Source organism: Dermacentor albipictus, chromosome 6, assembly GCF_038994185.2.
Source record: "Dermacentor albipictus isolate Rhodes 1998 colony chromosome 6, USDA_Dalb.pri_finalv2, whole genome shotgun sequence".
In the NCBI taxonomy this organism is placed as follows: domain Eukaryota; kingdom Metazoa; phylum Arthropoda; class Arachnida; order Ixodida; family Ixodidae; genus Dermacentor; species Dermacentor albipictus.
Genome location: NC_091826.1, coordinates 109,635,824 through 109,660,719, shown reverse-complemented (window position 1 = coordinate 109,660,719; position 24,896 = coordinate 109,635,824). Strand labels below are relative to the sequence as shown.

General features: G+C 44.7%; 1 protein-coding gene across 2 annotated transcripts in view; it reads left to right on the top strand.

Annotated features, from left to right (window-relative positions):
* Nucleotides 1-24,896, top strand: part of LOC139061336 (uncharacterized) — a 115,702-nt gene that overhangs the window by 54,968 nt on the left and 35,838 nt on the right. The window contains exons 8-12 of one of the 2 annotated variants that reach the window (XM_070541231.1): nt 7,943-7,975; nt 8,739-8,759; nt 12,551-12,736; nt 20,093-20,315; nt 23,849-24,005. In XM_070541231.1, coding sequence (XP_070397332.1) covers nt 7,943-7,975; nt 8,739-8,759; nt 12,551-12,736; nt 20,093-20,315; nt 23,849-24,005 — 620 coding nt within the window. The remainder of the gene's footprint in view (nt 1-7,942; nt 7,976-8,738; nt 8,760-12,550; nt 12,737-20,092; nt 20,316-23,848; nt 24,006-24,896) is intronic. The other variant, XM_070541232.1, reaches the window with a different exon arrangement.

The window sequence follows — 24,896 nt, the reverse complement described above, 5'->3', positions numbered from 1 at the left end:
GAATACAAGGGCTCAGAACAAGAACTACTCGAGCACCTAAAACGCACCTACACCGGCGCTGCCCAGACACCTTCTAGCGTTATGAGAGAATACCAAGGACAGGATAACTCGAGCTTGGACGCCCCCATCAACTTCTCGGAGCTCTACGCAGCAGCACAAACCTTGAAGAAGAACACGGCTCCTGGACCCGACCAAATCACCAACGCAATGCTGCGCAACCTTAGTGACATAGCCCTACAGCACTTAGTCGACTTCTTCAATGAACAGGTCTGGCGAACGGATGGAAGACTACCGCGAGAATGGAAGCAAAACCGGGCAAGCCGCGCGAGCTCAACCATCTCAGGCCCATATCGCTCACGTCTTGCATGGGCAAGCTCTTTGAACGAGTAATTCTAACCCGACTCGAAGCCCACATCGAACGAAACTCACCCTTCCCTGAATCCATGTTCGGTTTCCGCAGGAGAATCTGTGCACAGGACGTCTTTCTTCTATTAAGACATGAGGTGCTCGATCCTCCTCCGGGCAGCATGGACAGAATCCTGCTAGCACTCGACGTCCGTAAGGCATTTGATAACATCTCACACACTACAATACTAGACGGACTACGAGATGTCGGGTGTGGAGAAAGAGTATTTCATTACGTTCAAGACTTCCTGAGCAGCCGCTCCGCGAAAATAGGATTAGGTTCAGCACGTTCTGCTCTGTATCGCCTACCAGATATGGGCACTCCTCAAGGATCCATATTGTCACCACTTCTTTTTAACGTCGGCTTACGTAGAATGGCCCTGGACACACAGAAGATCCAGGACCTTGGCTGCGCCATATATGCAGACGACATTACACTCTGGGCCTGCAAAGGGTCCTACGGAAACCGACAAGACACGCTTCAACAGGCCATCAGCACCATTGAAAACTATATGAGGCGAGCAGGCATGAGGTGCGCTCCATCGAAATCGGAGTATATTCATATTAGACCTAGACATACCCAAGCGACCAGGGCTCCGGATCTGCAGCTCACCTTAGCGGGAGAGCCCATCAAGAGGGCATCCCACCTGCGCGTACTGGGAATGTGCATTCAAGAAATGGGCAGCGTTAGCATAGCGCTCTCCAATCTCAGACGCACTGTTCCGAGCGTAACTGGGCTTATTAGCAGAGTTGCACGCAGCCGAGAAGGCATGACCGAAGCAGATACCATGCAACTAGTAAACGCCTTCGTCATTAGTCGTCTAACGTACGCCCCCCCCCCCCCCCCCCTGCCTTTCCAAACAACGCGGCGTCACGACATCGAACATGCGGATAAGCTCATAAGAATTGCCTGTAAAGCAGCACTAGGCCTGCCTGAAAGCACAAGCACGATCCGACTGAACGAATTAGGAATGATGAACACTTTCGAGGAATATGCAGCGGCCACTCTAATGGCGCAGCGTGAACGACTAAACACGAAACCTCAGGGACGCTCGGTTTTACAAAGACTTAACTATCCACTGACACCACAATATTGTGGCGATGAAACAATCCTACTGCCATCTGAAATCCGAGAGCGGATCCACGTGGCGCCGATCCCCCGTCACATGCACCCAGTCCATCATGCGGCACGGAGACGCGTGCGGGCAGCCACCTTACTAAGGCGGCGAAGCGACCCGGATACTTACTTTACAGACGCGAGTTCGTATCACAAGAATACAGGCACCCTCAATACATTTGCAGCAGTCGTGACTAGCCAAGGACGAACAACCGTAGCAGCATCTATACACACCAAATCGGTTGCAACGGCCGAAGCTGTGGCCATAGCCCTTGCTATACGCGCCGCGGAAGCTAAGGGCCAATCGGCCTACGTGCTGACAGACTCGCAGGACGCCTGCCGCCTCTTCCTTGGGGGGGCTTTACCGGGCTGCGTCTTCCGCATCCTAGGAACGGAACTCACCATGGATCATTGCGTGACCTGGTGCCCGGCGCACACAGGGATAGAGGGGAACGAACGGGCGGACCGCTTGGCTCGAGGCATGACAGGCCGAGCCGCGGGCCACACCGCCCGGGAGAACACCTCGACACCCGGTGCGCCAAGAGAAATCCTCGAGTTGCAACGGCTAAGTAGGCGAACCAAAGCCCTTCCTCACCCAGACCTAGACAGGAGGCAAGCACGGGACTGGCGCCGCCTGCAAACAAACACTTTCCCACATTTATACAGTCTACACAAAATATACCCAGACAAATACAGCAACACATGCCCGTGGTGCGAAGGAACACCGACATTGGAACACATAACATTCCAGTGCGCGTCACGTCCGGCGGCTGCCACCTCGCCGCTGCTAGACAACACTCTACATAACTGGTCGTGGGAGGCGCGACTCGCGGAAGTGGAATTGGGAAGCCAACTGGCGACCCTTGACCAGGCCCGGCGAGCCGCTGTAACTAGTGGGGCCCTGGAGGAGGGGCTCCACCCACCATAACCAAACAGTCTCTATTACGATAAACGTTTACTCTCTCTCTCTCCTTCGTAGTATGTAGGCAGAGTTATATATTCGAGGAGAAAAAGCCCCCAGATTTTCACTCTCGCGCCCGCTGTTAGTCGCGCCTGCGCACAAACGGCTGGCGATTCCTCAAATGAACGTCTCGTCGAAGGTTGCCGCCGCGTCGCGTCCGTGAAACGTCTGGCACACGACACCGCGACGCACATGGCGTCGCAACAAATCGCTTCTGTTGCGCCGGTTGCCTCAAGTGGCACGCCGTCCCAACCGAAACCCCTTGCAGAGGAAGGCGGCATGCATTTTTCTGAAGCCATAACTTCCCCTAGCTCGCCTGCAGTCTCTGGTATTTGCGATAGCGGAGCCACGCGTAATTTCTTTTTCAATATTTTTACCGGTACGGACTTCACACGAGGCAAATTTGTGGCTACTTGACTGAAGCGTCAAACAACGCTCAGACTGCTGTGCAAATAAATGCAATCACAGGCGACAGGCTATGAACATATTGACAGTGGCCGACGAACTTTTGGACATGGACTAGCGCCATCTTGTAGCGACTTGCGGGAATCAATCAAGACGCTAGTATGCACAGGGCGTTCCGTGACTTGTGTTTTATAATTTCATACTCCATAGCGGCTGTGGGGGCCTTGAACGATGGCTGGCCTCAAACCAGTAAATAAGGTATATTGTCTTTGTGCCATCGAAACGGCGGGAATTGTTTCTGAAAAATACATTTCGAAAATCAGCTGAGGTTCGACACTTGCATACAGGATGAATATTTGTGTCAGGCATTTAAAACTGGTTGCGCATTTAGTTTGCGACACGCTTTGTAACATTATTAACCTTATGTTCAAAGAAGGTGCATTTCCTTCATTTTTAAAAAATGCCAAGATTATTCCTGTTTTTAAATAAGGCGACAAACACACAATTAATAATTACCGACCAATTGCAATTCTGTCCTGCCTTGGTAAACTGATTGAGAAATTATTTGTTAAACGTCTTAATAACTACTTAACAAAGTTTAAATTGCTAAAGAACAATCAATTTGGTTTCCGCCCAGGAAGTTCCACGAATCTAGCTGTTCTATCTCTAACTGACTGCATAAAAAAAATGTATTGATGCGGGAAACTTAGTCGGATCTGTATTTTTAGACTTCAGTAAAGCTTATGACACGGTTAACCATCAAGTCCTGTTTAATAAACTTGACTCTTATGGTATAACCGGTCCTGCACTAACATTCTTAAACAATTATTTACTTGACCGGCCGTACACAGTACATGCAGCAAATACTTTCTCAGTAACAAAATGTATTAACCAAGGTGTACCACAGGGATCAGTTCTGGGCCCTATGCTTTTCCTTTTATATATTAATGATCTTCCGGATTCTCTTAACTCCACCAACTGCGTTCATTGCATTTTATATGCAGATGACACAACCATATCTTCATCTGACAAATCTGTTACTACTCTTACTTCTAAATTAAATATTGCATTAAGTAACATTATAAAATGGTGTAGCAACAATTACTTAGTTCTTAATCCTTTAAAAACTAAATTTATGTTATTCAAAAGTGCTCAAAGGGCCTTAACTTCTATTCCTGAAGTAAAGCTTGGAATTCATTCAATTCCCGTTAGCACCGATGTCACATTTCTTGGCATACATCTTGACCCTAACCTTACATTTCGCTCTCACTTCCAACATCTCAAGCACAAGACTGCGTTTGGTATACGTGCATTAATCAAGCTCGCCCTTTTTTTTCTCGTGAGGCTCTGCTAGCGTTGTATTATGCGTTCATTCATAGTCACATTAATTACGGCATTGTTTCATGGGGCAACACGTACGCTTGTCACTTATCATCAATTCAACATATCCAAAATCAGTCAATACGCATTATCACTTCTAGCTCCATGCAGTCTAATGCCTCTTTGTTACTTCGAGCGTATAATATCTTGCCTATTATTAATTTGTTCCCGTTTAACATACTCGTCTTACTCCACAGGTTGCTTCATAATAACCTTACGTTTCCGTTCATTGCAACTGACCTTTTGCAGAATAAAAATATGACCAGATTTGCGGCTAACAACAATTTCTTATTACCCATAGTTCATACCAATTACGGCAAAAAACATCTTCCTTCGCTGCAATTTCTCTTTGGAATGAAGTACCATCAACCATAAAATCCTGCACTTCTCTTGCAATTTTTAAAAATCAGCTTAAGCATCATTTCCTGCGATAACTTAACTACGATCTGGCGGTGTACCTTTGACTTTTATCTCAAATGTCATTTCATGTATTTCACCCATGCTTTTTTCCGACTTTATTTTATAACGTGCTTTGCCTGTTTGATTGTAAATGACATGTCTAATGATGTATTTGATCTGTAGATGTTGTTTTATAATACGCTAATTTGCTGTCTAATATTATCACCATCAATGTTGTTATTATTAACCGAGGGTCCCACTACAGTTCTTTGACTTTGGGACCCTCGTCTGTATATTCGTCATGTAATTACTCATGTTTTTGGGACCAATAAATCTGAATCTGAATCTGAATCTGAAGTGCGGCAGTGCAGACAACAGCAAAAGGCAGCAGGAATACAGCACAGCCACCTATTTCTATTATGACGAATTAGCATCTTTTGGGGGCGGGGGTGTGACGCAACCAGACCTTCGTATTGTGATAATTAGATTATTTTTTGTTATTTTCTGTTTGTAATTTATCAAAGAAAGCATTGAGACAGAACTTGTGAGCCAGTACTCTATTGTAAGGCTCTCAAAGAAGTGAAGTATTCCTTCCCTATAGCTGCTACTTGAGTTTCGTCGGCTCTAATACTGTAGTGCAGGTACAACTTCTTGCAGAAACCTAGGGAATCACACAGGAGCCTACTTCGAAAGGTAATGAGGCCTAACTAAATTCTGTCTCATACGGCCAACACACACATCACGGGCACGCAGTGGGCCATAATTATAAGGTGCAGTAGGTGAAAATATATACCATTAACAGCATCAATTTGAGTTGTGGTCACGCTGCCAGTCTTACATGTTTGGAATCACCGGCTCGCGTTAGCTGATCCCCACGTGCTGTCAGACATTTCCCATTTATGACACCCCTACACAGCTTTAGGGTAATGCTCGCCAGGTCAAGCCCTTTGTGTGTTTCAGCCCAACCCTTCGGCATTTTTTGTAATGCGGCCCTATAAATTCCCGTGCATGCCATCGCATCTGAGGCATTCCAAGTGCCTGCTAAAGCTGGTTTTAAGTGACAGATCAAATTGGTAATTGGTCTGTGGAGGCGTGAATTAGTGAAATCGAGCTATCATGATTTAGTTTATCACATACACGTCCTGCTCCACATGTGGAATGAATCAGCAGCCTGTTTGTTGTGTAATAATATAGCTCAAAGACTACACAGGAACATTAGTAGAGCAGTTTTAACTAGCATTTATATCCCTACGAGTAAGATCGAACGACTCAGCCGTTATGCGACAGTTCGTTGCTCTTGGGTGACTGCATCACATTAGCTAAAGACGCACCTGAACGTGCGTGCATCAAACGCACATGCCAGTGGTGGTAAGAAGGTCGACATAGACATTAGGCAACCTAATGAGCTGTTACAAAATGAGCGATTACTCCATCATTCCTTACTTTTCCCTACAAATGAGGCTATGATGTGCTGTACTTTACTCTTTCACCTTTTCATCCACTCTCGTTCCGTGACACCGCGGTAATGTGTCGACCATAAAGTACAACAGTTACCGCGACTTCGTTCTTTCATGCATTCTACATAGAGGCTGCGTATTGTAATACACAGATACGAAGGTGACTACGGGGGTAGCAAATCGTATAGCAGCCAAGGCAAAACAACTTAGCGCCTATATCGTGTCGTTTACACGCGCATCCTACAAACTTCGCACTTTCTTCATCGCTGAAATCTGTGTATACTGTCAGGGAGGCAAACAGTTTTCAGCGTTGGATCACAATGATTTGTTGCGCTCGCATGTGATAATAGTTTTCGCGGCACCATCGTATTTTGGGAGTATACGAAACCAAAAAAATACGCACGGGCAAAGCTTACTGCCAAACCAAAAAAAGTACGTCTTACATTTTACGCAAAGAATATACAGCACCGAGAATGTTGAGGTATGAGTTCTTCGTATAGAAAATATAATTTGTGCAATGAAATCTAGGAAAGCTGAAACTGGAAAAATGACAAAGCATATGCTTTGTTATAAAATTGAATTCCTCCTAAACTTTTTGCTTGTAGATATAGCAATTCATCTTGAATTGGTATTTCCATTACTTGATAGGTTAGGAACCACACTACTTTTCTATACTGTTTAGAATGCTTCTTAGCGAATATATCATTACTAAACATATTTAAAATTGTTGGAAGTGCGCTATCACTGTCAGATACTGCGAAGGTTGGCTTTCTTCTGACGTAAAGCCTGGAGCGCGATGATATGGCCACCATGTTTGACAACTCGGTCAAGATCGCTAACACTTTCTCGCTTGCCCTGCGCTGTTCGTGGCCGTCCGTGTGCTGGTTACCTTTGGGAAGCAGTGTTTGTGCCGGCACGTATGCATAACGCCACGCACACTTCCCCACAAAGCACGTCTGAGCTAAGATGGCGCAACCTCTCCGCTTGTGCTGTGTGTCTGCGCAAAGACTTCAAAAAAAAAAATATCACCTCTGCCAAATAACACAATTATAATCCTTGAGCTGTATCGGTCAAACAGGCAGACATAATTTACAGGAGAAATTGCAACGCACAATCGATCAATTACCAAACATTCACTGGTTTAGTTATTTTTAACTCATTGCCTTGGGCAGATATCTTAATTTACAGATCTGACAAATTTACAATGTTCGTAAGGCAGATCCACTTCGAATTCTCAGCATGGCAGCAGTTTTGAAATATTAAATCACAAACATTGCGAAGAAATACATGGGCAGTCCAGATACTTTAGTGCAAAAGGCCATTTTGTTCCAATATGGCGGTTTTGCCAACGCCATTTACAAAGTGCATTTTTACTGCCAGTTTCATAGCGCGTACCTCGAAAGCAGTGTCATCCACAGTATTCTTCTCAAGTGGATACGCCTTGCGGTCTCGCCAGCTACAATTTGTAAAATAGAATGTATGTGGTAAGGAATTACATAAAAAGCTAACTTGTGAATTCTTGTCCATTAGTCTATTATGCATTTCGATACAGCGTGTAAATAATGTGTGCCTCTTCAAGCATACTAGCTCAAGGCCCACATTTGTGCTATCTGACGCAAGCAATCTTTAGACATTTCTTGTCTTCGTAGAAACGCCTCGTGTATTCGCACCGACTAACTGGTTTGGTGCTTGTCCGTACGAATCGCTCTAGATTACAAAAAGCTTTCAACTTTTACTGCAGCCACGTTTTATGTTTTGCGAACATGAGTGTGACGAACAAGTACAATTTTACTTTAAACAAACGAAAACCTGTTTCAGGTACTAGGAGAGCCACCACATCGAAGAAGCCAGGTGAGCAGAAACGTTCATAATATTTGGCGTTGAAAAGAAAAAGAAATGGAATAGTACACTAGGCAAGCTCTAACTTACGCTTGGCAGTCGTATTCCTGTTAGCATGTCAGTGGAAGAGTGTCGATGTTGGCCACAGACTGAGGGTAAACGCGTGGAGAGAGCCGTCGGGAAGTCGTTGAGACATGTAGGCAAGGCAAAATGAACTCTCGCTGTAATGATTTAGATTGGAATTGAAACCAGCGCTAACTGAACTTATGTATATTTACCCAAATTTCAACTGCCAGTATGGAAATATATTGGGATTTAGGATGTGTGGCAAAATATATTACAGCGTTCAACGTGGCGTTTTCTTATGAATATTTTTAGGCAGTGGTAAAAATAGCAGTATTGCGTGTGACGATATCATATAATTTCTGCCTGATAGTCTTGAAGGTTTAGCGCTAGTTAAGAAAATTTCAAGCACACGGTATTGGGTCCGAACATCTAAGGTTTACTAAAGTTTGTGCCAGAACTGTTGAAAAAGCGTACCGCGAATCTTCCTAAAGCGTACCACTCTAAATACTGGCTTGCAAAAGGTGATGCATCATTCCTACACAATCTTAATGAAATTGTGTCATGATTTCCGGAAAAAGAGGTATATTTGCAAATTTGCCCAGTCATGATTCATATTTGGGCGACAGCGAGACAAGGGCGACCGCCATAATTCGGATAAGGGAAGTATGGAATGAACTAGCATGTTCTGAATAATTGAATTTTTTCTCAGTGATGCCGAGGAAGACAATGCGTGAGTATAAGTTTCTCGCTGAATTATCGCTTATACATATCCATATGTGTTCATAGAAAACGAAAACAGCCTCAGATTTCGAGGTTGAAGCGTGATCTGCGTACAACGGTGAACGCTAGCAGGAATCTTAACGACATATAGCCGAGAAATAATGCGCAAGCAGGCTTTGCTTTTATTGAATCAGCTGATGACTTTGTCGCGCTGTGTGTCGCATCAGCAACATTGTCATGCGTAGCCTTCACGACTAGTTCAAATATTTAATACGCTCGTTGCCGACAAAACAGAATGGCAGGCTGGAACATTTCACGCACGTTTGGTACAAAGAGGAGAGACTGAAGAAGCTTTTATATATACCGCGCGATAAGTGAACGGTCACAAATGATTAGCCTACTGCGATTGCCGCAGTCGCCTTGAGAGCCACTCTGTATATCTTAAATGTTTGTTTTAGATTAGCAGTGATTTCCTGCACATGGAATAAAGGCAATGAAGCAAGACATTCTATAATCTCAGTTTTAATGAAGACATAAGAAAATGCTCTATGTCAGATATGAACGAGGCAGTATTTTCACTGGTATTTGAATTGATGCGTGCATTTGATACTGTTGACCTGGACGTACGTTTTGTTGGATACGCTAGAGAATTTTGAAATTTGTGTTATGTTTGCTACTTAGCTGAAAAGCTATTTCTCCACTCGAGAAAAATGTGAACATCGAAAATGATTTTGATTTGACCTGGTGCGGCGCGCAGTCTCTCAACAAGTTCACCCAGATTTAGCTTGTACGTGAATGACCCCTGGAAAAGTGAACTGGAGCATAACTCAAGATGGAGATGAGAAGGCACCGGTGTTGCTAGATGACAGAAAAAGGCGTAATTATGCGCAGTCTGATGCACGTAAAATACTGTAGCGATTCCACGAACACGAAATCGTTATCAGTAATACTACGACAGAGCTGCTTTTACGCGTAGCCATAGATGGCCCGTCTGTGAAATCGGCGAGCTTACGTTTGAAGCCGCGAAGGAAGCGAGCACCGGAGGAGGAAGGCGCCTGGAGGTGGAGGAGAGAGTCGCCAGGCTCGCGCCCTTTCTCTGTTCGCTTCGACGCCGCAGTGCTCACCGTGCATGCACGCGGCACCTCTTCTTTACGTCTGCAGCAATGTGCGCTTGCCCTGTTATTGCACTGTTATGACAAATCTCTTGAAAAAGCGCGCCAAGCACTGGAAACCGTGAATATTCCTAAAGCCGACCGCTCTAAATACTGGCTTGCTAAAGTTAATGCGTCTTTGCTACACAATCTTAGCAAAGTTGTGCCATAATCTCTGAAAAAAAAGGAGCATGTTGGCGGAGGGCACACGTTTGCGCATAACCCGCGTTCGCGAAGTGAGACGTCACTGCAACATTTTTTGAGTAATTAGTACCGGAAACTGAGGGCAGCTATACATCTCAACTTGCAAAGTGGCAATAGCCATAATTGGTCATGAAATGCACTGTTACATTGCAAACACTGTGAAGTTTTTAGAAGCAGTATTTGACCGTGTGGTGTCTCAGCAGGTTAATGTCGAGCAGGCATGCAATAGGTCATGAACAGTAATTTTGCGGTGGTATGACACAAGTGTTATGCGACTGCCTATGTAAAGTGTCTAATTAAAATACATTTTGTGATTCTTCGCCAGCGGGCCTTACTCGCGCTTCCTGATTTCCGTTACTGCTGCGAACTTTGGCGAACGAAAATGTCCTTATCTTTGAATTCATCGTATTTTATAACCTGGTAACAGTTCTCGCTGAAGTACCTGGTACCTGGGGCCGGCCGCATCCATAATACTACATCTTCTTCCTGGATTTGGGTCATTGTTATTATTATGTCGAGTTATTTTCCCGGGTCTATCCGAGTCTCTTTTTTTTTAATTTTGCGTGAGCGTATTTCTTGACACAAACTGCGGCTGCATCCCGGGCTAAGAGAGTGACGTGTCGTCCATTGTAGCGCGATGTGGACCCACGCCACGCAGACGACTTGCTCTCAGACGTGGGTGGGCCGATGCTGAAGAAAGTTTGCCTGCACGCTACCTCACACGCATTCTGTGTAGTGCGCCGGCATAAGTTCAGGCAGAGGCGCGGCTTGCTCAGAGGAATGGTGTTTGTAACGCAAAGTGTCGCAATGATGATGACTAACCAATAGTTAGTAACCTGCCTGTGTAGACTCGTGAAGTGTACGGCTTCTTGCCATGACCTTGCAAGTGCTCAAATTTTAATCTCTTTTTTGATCTGAAGAAGTTTCTAATTCTTTGCGTGTAAATGATTCATTTGGAGGAGGAAGCCTCAAATAAATAATAAAGTTATAGTGACGTTTCACTCCGTGAATGTAGGTTCCGCGCAAGCGTAAGGACGCCGCGCGCATACACACCGAGCACCACGGCATCGAAGCACAAATGGAAAGGACACAAACGTGGCGATTCTCTTCTCCACCTCCAGGCGTATATCGCTATACGCGTGCAGAGTGCCTCGATGTCTTCCTCGCCTGCCGCTCCGTGCAGGGCAGAGACAATCGCAGCGTCTACTACGGCATTGGGCACGCGAATGGCGGATACACACGAGCGCCGGCAACGCGTCCTAGATGGCGCTCGCCAAAGGCTGCAACGACGTCCGCCATTCGCGTGCTCAACGCCGTAGTAGATGCCACCGCTGTCTGCACTTTGTACGGAGCAGCGGGCGAGGAGGACATCGAGGCACCCAAGTGCAAAGAAGAGGCGCATCGAAGATGCACAGCGAGCACGGCGGCGTCGAAGCACAAAGGAAAAGGGCGCAAACGCTGCGATTCTCTTTTCCTCCAGGCCCCTTTCTCCTCAGGTGCTCGCGTCCCTCGCCATCTACGCTCACGCGTACTATCACTGCACGAGAGTCCACCATTAAAATTTTAATAGAAAATGTTTTATTTCAATGTATGTACAGCTAAGGTTCAGATCGATGTATACAGAACAAGGCATAAAGATAAAAATAGTAAGCAAAAAGTGGTACCATTGCATAGGTCATGATAGTTCCACGTTTCCCCGAACAGACAAAAAGGGAGGCTTTATCATTTGTACTGTGCGTCAAGTGGTATGCACATTGAAAGGAAGCAAGGAACTAATTTTCAGTAATAAAGTAAAAGCGGCTAAGGCCAATGTTTTCATCAATCAACACAAATCGTTCGAAAGGAAAACGAAGCTTAGTGTGCTTCCTGTAACTGGCCTAGAATGTTGGCACAATATATGATTTATTCGAGGACTCTTTTATTAATAGTAATAATTACGCTTTGTTCAGAAAAGTTCTGGCTGGTCTCTGCGGTAAAGCTATTAAAAAGAAGAAACAGGGTAAGACGTCTATAAGTTTGCTTAAAAGGCGACGACTAATGCATCTGCGGCAGGAAAAGAAGCTTGGAAATCGAGAAAAATTATATGCATTGTTTCAACATATGCGGTCGTGCTTAAAGCTTAAATGTGAGCGATTTGGGTAGTTGTGTTTTTTTTTCCTCCGGATTGCTAACCTGCAAAATAATGAAAGTACAGTAGTGAAAGAAACAAAACACGCAGCAAAAATTAAAGGCGCCCCGTATAAACCACCTACATAAAGCATGCCTAAGTCGGGAGGAGAATGAAAAAAAGACTGTATGTGAGAAATAAAACAACTTACTGAGTTTGTGTTGTGATGGTGTTTGCATACAGCGCACTTAAAATTAGGAATCATTTCAAAACCTTAGTTTATTTTACAGAAATGTTTTATAATTAAACAAACGTGCACAAAATCTTTTTCTCACGCAGCGACAACGACGACCACCACAGCAACAAAGGCAACGACAACAAAGAAAACGACAACAAGGAAGACGACAACAAGGAAGCCGACAACAAGGAAGCCGACAACAAGGAAGACGACAACAAGGAAGCCGACAACAAGGAAGCCGACAACAAGGAAGACGACAACAAAGAGGACGACAACGACAACGACGCGTAAGCTTAGGGTGCTTCTGTTTTACGTTGACTTTCGTGAAATTTATAAGAACCACAATCAGTGGAAAAGAAATAAAGCGCCTCCGCCATTTGTTTTTCTTCATCAGGATGAGTATCTGACGCACAGTCCTATTAAGGGCAGTTTAAAAATAGCGGTTCACGCACGCACAAAAATTATTGAACGTTACTTAAAGGCAAGACGAAGCATACATGTTGTCGTTGCTCTATACATATATCGATCATGACGGATTCCTTAGTGAATATGGGAGTTAACAATAAAATGTGGAAATATTTAATGATTGAACATTCGTCAGCGATATGCCAAATTTCGGGTATTTCGATATCCTTTGCATGATCATATCGACTGTAACGATAGCTCTTGCTGAATCGGCGGCGACAAAAACCACGTTGTTGTGACCAGCTGAAATCGCGCACCTGGGAAGATTAGCTTCGCAACAACTGTGCTGTCGTTAACATATATATATATATATATATATATATATATATATATATATATATATATATGTATATATATATATATATATATATATATATATATATATATATATAAACGACAAGAAAGGGGGTTAACCGAGGGTCCCGATAATTATTAGTCATATAATGGGAAGCCAACAAGCACTGACACCAAGTACAACATAGGGGAAATTGCATGTGCTTAATAAATGAAATAAAGTAATGATAAATAATGGATATTAAAGTGGATGAAAAAACAACTTCAATAAAAAATATCAACAATAACTTCAAACAATATATATATATATATATATATATATATATATATATATATATATATATATATATATATATATATATATATATATATATATATATATATATGTTAACGACAGCACAGTTGTTGCGAAGCTAATCTTCCCAGGTGCGCGATTTCAGCTGGTCACAACAACGTGGTTTTTGTCGCCGCCGATTCAGCAAGAGCTATCGTTACAGTCGATATGATCATGCAAAGGATATCGAAATACCCGAAATTTGGCATATCGCTGACGAATGTTCAATCATTAAATATTTCCACATTTTATTGTTAACTCCCATATTCACTAAGGAATCCGTCATGATCGATATATGTATAGAGCAACGACAACATGTATGCTTCGTCTTGCCTTTAAGTAACGTTCAATAATTTTTGTGCGTGCGTGAACCGCTATTTTTAAACTGCCCTTAATAGGACTGTGCGTCAGATATATATATATATATATATATATATATCTATATATATAAACTTATAATACAGGTCACGTAACTCCCGAATGAGGGTGGGGGATGGAGTGTGCTAGTACAATTCAATGGAAAATATACAAGGAGAGAACTCTAACAAAGCACCAGAATATCAAATTTTTACCGCGATATCGAACTATAGGTGGCACCACCGTCGCCGCGTTAGTGTGCATAGGCCTTCGACGGCGCGCATTGACGTGTGGGCGTGGGCATTCCACTGTGAACAAATCGGCCCGATTTTCAGGTAATGAAACCCGCTGACTGTACTGTGCTGGTCCCATATTGCCCTCCAGCGCCACAATTTTTTTTTTTTTTTGCACGAAATCCGCACAGCATTTCCATATACGCGAAAGAAGCACGTACTCTCGTTCAAAGGGGGACTGGCACTCAACAACGCAGTCTTTGTATCAGCACTTTCTCGGGGCTTTTTGTGTATGTTCGGCTTGGATTCCGCCTAGTCTGTTAATATAGTTGCGTCAATTATTAATAGTGCATTCTGTGACAATCTTGCACTGTATAGAAAAAGAGTGTGTATTGCTGTAAAACAAAGGTAAAGTAGCAAGTTAATGCGCACTCTACTCCACCAACTGATGCGCGTTCTACAGCTTGTATTCCTTTTTTTTATTCGCTGTGAAATGCAAACAGTTAATGAGTTCAATTAGGCAAGTTAGGCCACTGTGACAGTACGTTAGTATAGGCTCATCAGGTCCCTTCAGACGAGATTATTTTTATCGTACTTGCACTGTTTCGCGCACGACAGCGATGTGACAAAGTTGCAATTACTTTTTGAGCTAATATCGTTCGCTAGTTTTACTTCAGCTAATAGCGGCCCTTGTCTTGCATCAAGCTAATAAAGTGTATGACGCGGTATGACATGAATGCACGCTTAAGGCTCTTTTTTTTTTCTACTGCTTTGAGTAATGTTCACACCACTCCGTTCATGTTTCGTGGTAACACATAGTTTGCGGAGCGAACGACAAACCGTGACCAGTCACTTTTTTAGCACGGTATTCACGTCTCGCTGCAGCGACTTCACTTAATTAAACCAACGTACGATTCTTTTGTGATGTTCTCGAAAAACGACGCCATAATAAAAGTGCTATGATTGTGGCGAGCGCAGGGTGCGACAATCACACATCGCGCGCTCGACACGGCCGTTGACTGATGTTTAAAAAAAATTATGGGGTTTTACGTGCCCAAACCACTTTCTGTTTATGAGGCCCGCCGTAGTGGAGGACTTCGGAAACTTCGACCACCTGTCTTACTGCAGCGCAAAGACGACAGTGCAATGCTAAATGCTTTTCAAAACCGTCGAACATCGTAGGGCAGCCACGAAAAAAACGGCCTTTAAACCTATTCACGCCGATACAAGCACATGTAAACACGTAGGGGAGGGAGGAAAGACAAAAGCAGAAGGCAGAGAGGTTAGCCATAATAACGTTCGGTTGGCTACCCTACTCCGGGGGAATGGGAAAGGGGAAAACAAAGATGAGAGGGAGAGAGACGAGGGAAGGAAAGAAGGACATTAGCGGTGAGCTCGCTCACGCGTGTGGTCTAATAGAAATTGCACTAATAGTCACAGACATTCACACAAGTCCGTCGTCCTCAAGAAGCACAAAAGCGCCTTCACCGCTTTATGGGACGACGAGCGACGGGGGCGGTGTTCCAGCAGCACATGCACAGAAAGCGGCCGATTTTCCTGTTTTTCGAGAGCGTTAGCAAGTTCTTGTCTTTCTGGGGCATGTCGTAGACAGTGGCAAAGCAGGTGGTGTATATTTTCTTTGGTGCCGCAGACCTCGCTGTAGATAAATTGTATATAGCATTGTATATAGCATATATAGCATAGCACATAACATTAATTTGGTGGAGGTGGACGTTCCCAGTACAGATCATGGAGCTTCGCAGCGGTCGAAACGGCGACAGTGCAACTTCGGCTTCTGCTGGCGGCACTTCATCTACGCAACCGTCTCCGCCTGCAGCCCCGACCTACTTCGCCGTTTTCCCCCCTCGGGATCCTGGTGTTTTCAACGAAGTCGGCAGTCCTGATATTGGCACTGGCTCCACCTATACGAACGTGTCAGCACCAGTCACAGGTTGGATGCGGCTATTATGCTTGCGAACGTTCTTTTCTACCTCGACGGAGCTCCACTTGCATGGTTCCAGACTGACGAAGACGAGATCTCGAGCTGGAATCTCTTCGAAGAGAAGCTCCGCGACCTTTTTGGCAATCAATTCGGTCGCCAAGCCAATGCCAAGAAAGCCCTTGCCACACGTGTACAGACGTCGACCGAGTCCTACGTGTCGTACATTCTCGACGTCTTGGCCCTTTGTGCCAAGGCTGACTCGACCATGTCTGAGGACGATAAGTTTAATCACGTCCTCAAAGGCATCGCTGACGACGCCTTCAATTTGCTGGTGTTTACGAACGTCACCAGCATCGATACCATCCTCAAGGAGTGCCGCCGTCTCGAGCATGCTAAAAGCCGCCGGGTATCCCAGCACATCACCCGACTTCCCAACACAGCTACTACGTCATCCTGTGACGACCTCTTCCACCAGCCGTCGCGATGTGACAACTTGGCCCGCATCATTCATCGTGACGTCGAAGCGGCACAACCGGCGGCCCCTTCATTCCCGTCACCTGATCATTCTCCGGTGACAATCTCCTTGATCAAGGCCGTCTTCCGTCACGAGTTGTCTAACGTCGACCTGCAATCCATTCGTTCCAAACGCTCGGAACCAAACGCTCGGAACCCCACCGCGTTGTTCTTACTCCTCTTACGGCCAGCGCAACCCCTCCGAATGGTGAACCGTGGACGACAAGCTGATCTGTTTTAACTGCCGACGCACTGGACATGTCGCTTGCCAGTGCAGCAGCCGCTGGACTTCTCCGACGCGCTATTCTTCTGATTACCACCCTCGCCCCCCTAGCGCATCCTTTTCCTTCGCCCCTTCTATGCCCGCTCCATCATCTGACCCTGCGATCCCTTTGACACGACCCCATTACTCCCGCTCGCCTTCTTCCTCCCGTCGTCAATCTCGTTCGCCCCCGTTACGCCGTGCTCCTTCTCCGACCTCCTCGCTGCGCCCCCGACCGGAAAACTAGACAGTGCAGCTTCTGTGGGTGAAGCTGCAATGACGACATTGGCACGAAATCCTCGCTTCTGCTTACCCTCGAACAAGAATCTTTTGGACGTTCTCGTCGACAATGTTCCCGTGGGCGCGTCGATTGACACCGGGGCGCATGTGTCCATTATAAGTGCTGCTCTTCGCCGTCGGCTCAAGAAAGTTCTGACGCCCGCCCCGAGCCGAGTTGTACAAGTCGCCGACGGAGGGACTGTCGCTATTGTTGGCATGTGCTCTGCCCGACTCACCATTGCTGACAGACACACCGTCGTTCTCTTCACCGTCATCGAGCATTGCCCTCACGAACTCATTCTCGGTCTGGATTTCCTTGCCAATCACTCTGCCCTGATTGACTGTTCGGCCGGCTCACTTTGCCTTGACTTGCCTCTTCTTGCCGACCCTGTGGACCCGCCTCCAAGCTGTTTGAGCTGCATGGATTTTATTCGCCTACCGCCCCACTCTGACACACGTCTACTTGCTGTACTGACCAGCTGTACCTGACGGTAATTACGTGGTCGCACCAATTCCAGCAGTTACACGTGGTGTTACCGTGCCGCACACTGTGCTGACAATTACTGGCAACCGCACCTGCCTTCCCCTTGTCAATTTCGCGCTAACCGCGCAAGTTCCGCCTCAGGGGATTTCATTGGCTATAATTCGCGCTTTGCAGGATTATAAGGTCGAGCCATTCAGAGTGGGAGATCGTCACTGGAAGATCATTATATATATATATATATATACATGCGCACTCTTCCAAGCTGTCCCATCCCCTCTCCAGCTCTCATGCCGGCTTCCCAAATTTAACAGACATTGCTTTTTCCCTTTGACACTCCTAATACTAACGCATTACATATATGTAAACCGTGCGACACTCCTCACACACATGCAGGATGTTTCAATGAACGCTTTCGATTTTCATTTTTATTTTAACCCGCCGTGGTTACTCAATGGCTATGGTGTTAGGCTGCTGAGCACGAGTTCGCGGGATGGAATCCCGGCCACGGCGGCCGCACTTCGATGGGGGCGAAAACACACGTGTACTTAGATTTATGTGCACGTTAAAAAATTCCAGGTGGTCGAAATTTCCGGAGTCCTCCCCTACGGCGTGCCTCATAATCAGAAAGTGGTTTTGGCACGTAAAACCCCATGAATTTTTATTTTAGAACTTGCCTCTGGCAGATGGCACAATTATAGTCTATGAGTTGGTCTACTCGAAGAGGCGGACATTACTTGCACAAAAAAATGAATGACATAATCGACTAATCGACAAAAACAAATTATGTTTTTAACCAATTACCTTGCGGAGTATATCGAAATTTACAAATCCTAGCCACCGAGAGTGCAAGGCATATCGACTTGAAAATAAATGTGTAGATTACACCATTTACCAGACATGCGCTGTCAAAATGGCTGTGAAAATGCCCTGTCGTTCCACTTACTTTCTTACCAAAACGTCGTTTTATGCATGGAACCACAAAAGTAACTGGAACGCCAATGCATTTCAGCGCATCGTTTGGGAAATATTATCTCTAAACAGTTGTCATCCTGCGAATTCATTCCAAGCGGATCCGCCTCCCCGGATTGAATTTCTAAATTGCAAAATGTTCCATGAGGTGAGTAGCTGAAAATTTGATTATTGAATTTTTTGTTAATTAGGCGATCTTGCATTCCAATTTTTTCTTCAAGTAATGTCCATCTCTTCGAGCAGACCAGCTCATGCCCTAGAATTGTGCAATCTGCCACATGCAATTAAAAAAAAAGAGAAGTGTTAGCTGAAACACCGGATATTTCGAAGACTTCGCATCTTTCACAATATATCACATCTTTCTACAACTTAAAAAAAAACGAGCGCCTTTCGGCCCGTTAATGCACTCGGTGCGTGCGGTAGTTTGGTTCCTATACCGGCACTCCGAATGGTTTGTCGCAAATGCAGCTGCCTCTCGACATTGAAGCTGGAGAAAGGCCGCCTTAGCCGTACGTTCAGCTGCTCCCTGCGCAAACGGAGGGACCACGTGACCTGAAATGAGTTTCCGTCGCTCTCGCAGCTAGACGAGGAAAGCGCCTTCCAAGTGCTCCAAGGTCGTGCGCGGTGCTTTGAAAAAACCAGCGAATGTGTCATTGTTCGTTGGCCGGGAAACGCTTGTATAAATTGTTAATGCGCGGAGCCAGTCTAGTATTTACACAATGTCGTCATCAACACCGGAACTGAACATTCACGTGTGCGCGGCACACAACTTACACGTCCTCTCAAAGTAAACCCTGTCTTGAGACATTTTGTTTGAACGTGCAATGACCGAATGGAGAAAAACAAAAATGTAGGCATGAATTACCTTACCTACTACAGTTGACTAGTTGACAGGATCTGTGTTTACATTGAAGGCGCATAGTGACAACGTAAGGTTTTGTACATTTAAGAAAAGCACTGGTATTAGGTATATTTTGGTGAATTAATAAATATATTTTGTGTCATTGAAAATAGATGTCGGAAAACAGCACTTTACTGCCGGCTGCCCTCCTGCAAGTCAGTATTTGTTGTGGCCTGAAAGTGCTTACGGATCCGGCACGTTTGTCGCGGCTTAATTGCCGTCATCACCGATTGTTGACTTTCCTTAGGAAGTTTACGTTTTAAGTAAGTCACTAATCAATTTTCGTTCGTCAATAATTGGAACATTGGCTGGAAATGGAAACAGTACTTCGCGTACTCCTTTTAGCGACATAAAAAAAATCTAAGTTTTCATCGGCCCATCGCGAGCATCGCCTCACGTCGGCAGAGCTTCGACCGCAAAGTGCGGAAGGGCGTGCATCCAATACCATCTCATTACCGATGACTCCAATCAAAAGCACATTGCATCTAGTTATTGCCCAGGACAATAGTTTCCTATAAATCGTTGTAGTGCTCCTTAGAGCATTCCCGTTGATGCTACGTGATGTGCCCTCCATCTTTGTGCTTGCTCTGCTCGTGCCTTGCGCGTACAGAGCGGCCCATCCCACCGTACTCGCTGGCGTGCACGTATGGGCCGGATATCAAGGCGAGTTCTCGGTTCCCAGAGGACGGCGTGTGCGACTACACCTTCCTGGAGCAGATGCCCGCCTCGCGTGCCAAGGACTTTGGCGGGCCGTACCCGTCCGAAGTGCAGCACTTCATCAACACCGCGGCGCGTCACACGAAGACCGAGTACGGCGTCGCCTTCGATTACAAGTGAGCCTGGCCTTGGGGAGCGACGACCTGCCCCCCTTTTTGTTTTTGTTAAGGGCCAGTTCCACGGCCTCACATATTCAGGAAGAGAGTAAGCAGACTGAAAAACGATAAAAAACTCCGTAGAGAAATGGAAGGTAGGCGAGGACACAACTAGACAATGCTAAGCTAGGCAAGCAGAGTAGGGACAAGTAGTGGGAATAGGGCGAGTGGGAATACGTTCATGACTCGTCAGGGCGACAGCTAGACGAAGACGAATAAATGCGATCGCAGACGCTAGATCCAAGCGATAAGATTTACACGTGGACTCTGCTCTAAGTCAGGCATAGCACAGCACAGTCTAGAGAACCAATTCTGATTAAAGGCTGACATCTGCTTTTCCTTTGTTGTATATTTAAGTGGGGCCCAACTTCGTCGATTTCTAAGCCTTTGCGTTCTGAGCTCAGGACACGACCAGTCAAACAGCAGAGAGAAGCGGCATTGTTGCGCTCTTATTTATTGATGAAATAAAACTGATAAGGTAAGCGTACATGTACTGCTGTTGTGCGAGGCAAGTGAGCCTGACAATAGATCCGGTGAAAACGATGTTCGAGGAAAAAGGAAAGGAGGAGCCGGGAGCAATACCTCAAAAAGAAGGAAAGTTTCTGCGCTCGGGGGCGACGTGTATCAGTTGCAGGGCTGGAGCGCTCTGCTGTGATAAATAATCAATACACAGATGGAAACGCAGATGGTGTCCCTGCAAGCCCGCGTGAACAATGGTAAACACAAATGTTGCATGTTGCAAGGGTGAAAGATGAAATTCAATGTTTTTTTGGCTTATGCGCCATCTGTGCGCAGCTCAGAAGTTAGAAATTGCAGAAGAGTCTAAATAGATTGAAACTACGCTATGATACCGCCTTGTACGAGAGAAGTATTTTCCGACTGTATTTTTACCCAATAACAACTTCATTCCTTTTCTCACCACTATAGTTTGCTCTGAAGCAATCAGTGACATTGACTTAATCAATAAAGGCATTATTAACCTGGTGTTAAACTTGGATACCAAGAAATGCGCCGGTCCGGACGAGATACACAATGCATTCTTGGTTCGCTACTCTTTGTGGTCGTCAAGATACCTGACGGTCATATATTCAACAAATCTTTATCATCTGTCACTGTTCCTTCCTCATGGAATTTAGCTAAAATGCTTCCTCTTTATAAATGAGGAGATAAGCAGTTTTTGTCGAACTACAGACTGATTTAAATAACATCGCAGTCATGCAAAATATTAAAACATATTCATAAACACACAGTGATTTTTCTGTAATCAAAGAATCTGCTATCTAACATACATCATGGGCTTAGGTGCGCTTTTAATACGCAAACACAGTTATCTTAGTTTACGCATAACATTTTCCTTAACTTTAATGTTGGCAACAAGGTTGACGCCATCTTTATAGACTTCTCTAAAGTATTTGACAGGGTATTACATTCTAAACTCCGTGCTAAATTCCGCGCTGTACTAAATAATTCGCAGCTAGTTCACTGGATTCCAAGATTTCTTTGAGTATGTCTCTTACAGCTCGACCGAGTCTACTGCTGTTGATGTGACATCTGGAGTGCCCCAAGACTCTGTTCTTGGGCTACTGCTTTATTTAATCTACATAAATGATTTGACTGTTAACATCTCTTCTGACATTCGTCTTTACGCTGATGATTGTGTTTGATATTGACACGTGCACTTATATTTATCGGGCGACACGTTTCGCCGCGTAACAGATCTTATCGCACAACGCGGGACGCGCCTGCATGTATCCCAAGTTTCTGGAAAGTTATCGATGCTTCTATCCGCTGTCTGTTGTCACCGAACCTTATGTTAACTGATTTCATCACTTGACGCGAATGGTGTAAACTTTGTGGAAGGCACGGGGGTCCCAAAGATCAGTCTGGAACATTCGACGTCTGATGTATAAGACGCGCTTGACCCGTTGACCAGATTTTCGACGATCGCCGACCGTGCTCGCCGCTATCGTTGTGCTATAAGTGTAGCCTGTATTTGTGGGCACAGGTTCGCCCAATAAGTTAATTTTGTCTTTCACAGTATTGCTACTGTGTTCTTGAACGTCACCACCACGTGACAATATGAAATTATTAACTGTTCGAATCATCACTGCCGCCTCCAGGAGTAATTTTCTAGGTTTTGCACTTCGTGCAACACCTGGCAAATGAGCATTAAATTTGATAAAATCGTCCGTATGTCCTTCTGTAAAAAGCTTCTCTTTCTTCATTACTCCTTCGATAACCACGCTTTGTGTAGAGTATCGGAGTAAAAATATCTCGGTGTCATTTTTGCGTATAACATGTCATGGTCTAATCACGTTGATTGCATAATTTATAACAAAGCACTAAAAATGTGGTTTCCTGCGTCGTAATCTATCCAAAAGATAAGAAGCTATTACTAAATAAATCGCTAATCCATCCTTTTATTGACTACGCATCTGTCGTTTGAAATCCTTTTAAGCAGTGTGAGATTAACGCGCTAGGAACAATTCAGAAAGAAAGCTGTAAGATTTATACGTCACCATTATGATCGTGACTTTCCACCCTTTTCTGCACTTCGTTCCTTGAATTTAACTTCGGACTACTGACGTCGCCGAATAGCATTATTAGATTTCTTGCACATCATCTTCAATTCTTCCGTTACACTTTAAAAAACAACTATGCTAACCTCGTGGCAAAGTCATCGACGAGATGACACCACAACTCAAAGCTGAGGCCTACTTTGCACGCACTAATATGTTGACATTCAGCTTTTTCCTTCGTTGCATAGAAGACTGGAATTCCTTACTTGGCTCCATTCTCTCATGCCCATCCCGAAGTTTTGTATCTGCCATCCAAGATGTATGGTCTTAGCACATCGCCCTCATTCATTGTATCGTATTTTACGGTGTACAATTTCCATCTGTTAATCCACGCCTGCTGCAGCGCTCATTGCGCTGTAGCAGGCGTGAAAAATGTACAAACAAACAGAAAGGGAACATGAAATAAACTACGCCATATGAGCAGTGTCAACTGACCTCTAAAATTAAAACGCCTCCCATCTAAATCTGTAGCGCTGGAAGAATTGAGCGGAGGTCACTAGGCCATTTCAGGCCCCTCCACTACAGGTTATCACTAAAAGACGTATAGCTTCCTCACTTTGAGGATTCACTGTTCCCGTTGTCTTGTCTTCCTCTTCAACGAAGAAACTTGGCTGGGTGCTATTTTGCCCCGATCGCAGAGATCAGGAAGTTCTGTTTACAGCGTGAATATTTCGAACGCATAGGAAACACTGTGTGTCGAATTGAATTTCTTTGGGTAGGTTATTCTACGCTCTTGGCTCGAATAGCGTTTGATATTTGTCATTGCATCCAATTATTACTGCTGCCCTCTCCGGTCGTTACCTAATGAGGGTAATTCGGTCGAGCAGGTGCATGCGTGTTGTCTTTGTGCCGGCTGAAGCCCGTGAAAGAATTCGTTTTTCACGTGCATTTTTTTTTACATTTTCAATCCAACAGAACACGTAGCCGCACGGCTGCGGCATCGAAGGACTCCTCCGTGAAACGTCATTTGCACAAGTTGTTTACGAAGAGAATTTTCCATTACGGCTACATCAACACCGACACCGAATTCTTCAACAAAGAAGGGATGGTTGAGTCGCTGCAAATACTAAAGGTATGTATATGAGCTTTTCGCAAAACAAAAGTCAGAAATGAAGTTTGCTTAAGTGCAAACTGGAAGCGCGTGATTTGTCTTCACGGTTGCAAATAGGGATGTGCGAATATTCGAAAGTTCCCAATAACTAATCAAATAGTGCCGTATTTGATGCGGTCTTCGAATCGAAAAGTCAGTATTCTCAAATGTTAATGTTTTTGTAATACTTTTCGAAAATCTCAAAACGGCAACTGCACCCAAACAAATATAACATCGGAAAAAAGTACGGCAAGTCCCCCCCCCCCCCTCCGCCAAGGGCATAGTATAAACATAGAACAAGTGGACTTCCATATTGGAGCAGGCTGCGCGTGACTTGGGTAGCCATACTTTACCAGCTGTGCCGTGGTAATTCGCGCTCTGGTCATCGAAGCAACCACTTGTTTGGGTCTCATGCTCTATTTGTGCTTTTAATAAACAATGCTGCATAAGGCACTGTGTCATGGAAACTTGATAAGTTTTAAGAATACTGGGATGTGAACGTGCGATATTATATGTCATAATGGCTGTTCATTATTCGAAAATTATTCAATTCGGTCTTGACAATTGCTATTCCGCACCCCTAGTAGCAAACGATATATATAAATATATATATATATATATATATATATATATATATATATATATATATATATATATATATATATATATATATATATATACCTTAATGTTTGCAGCATGTGTTAAGGTATTGCACCATTTGCTGCAGCATTTACTGCCGAAGGGCCAAATATGGTAAAATAGGGTCATGGCCGTGTGGTTACGTACGTGTGTTGCGCTTGAGTGATTGAAAATTATTCTCTCTTAGCGCTTAAATATAGCCTCTTTGACCGTGCGGCCAAAGGGTGGAACTAT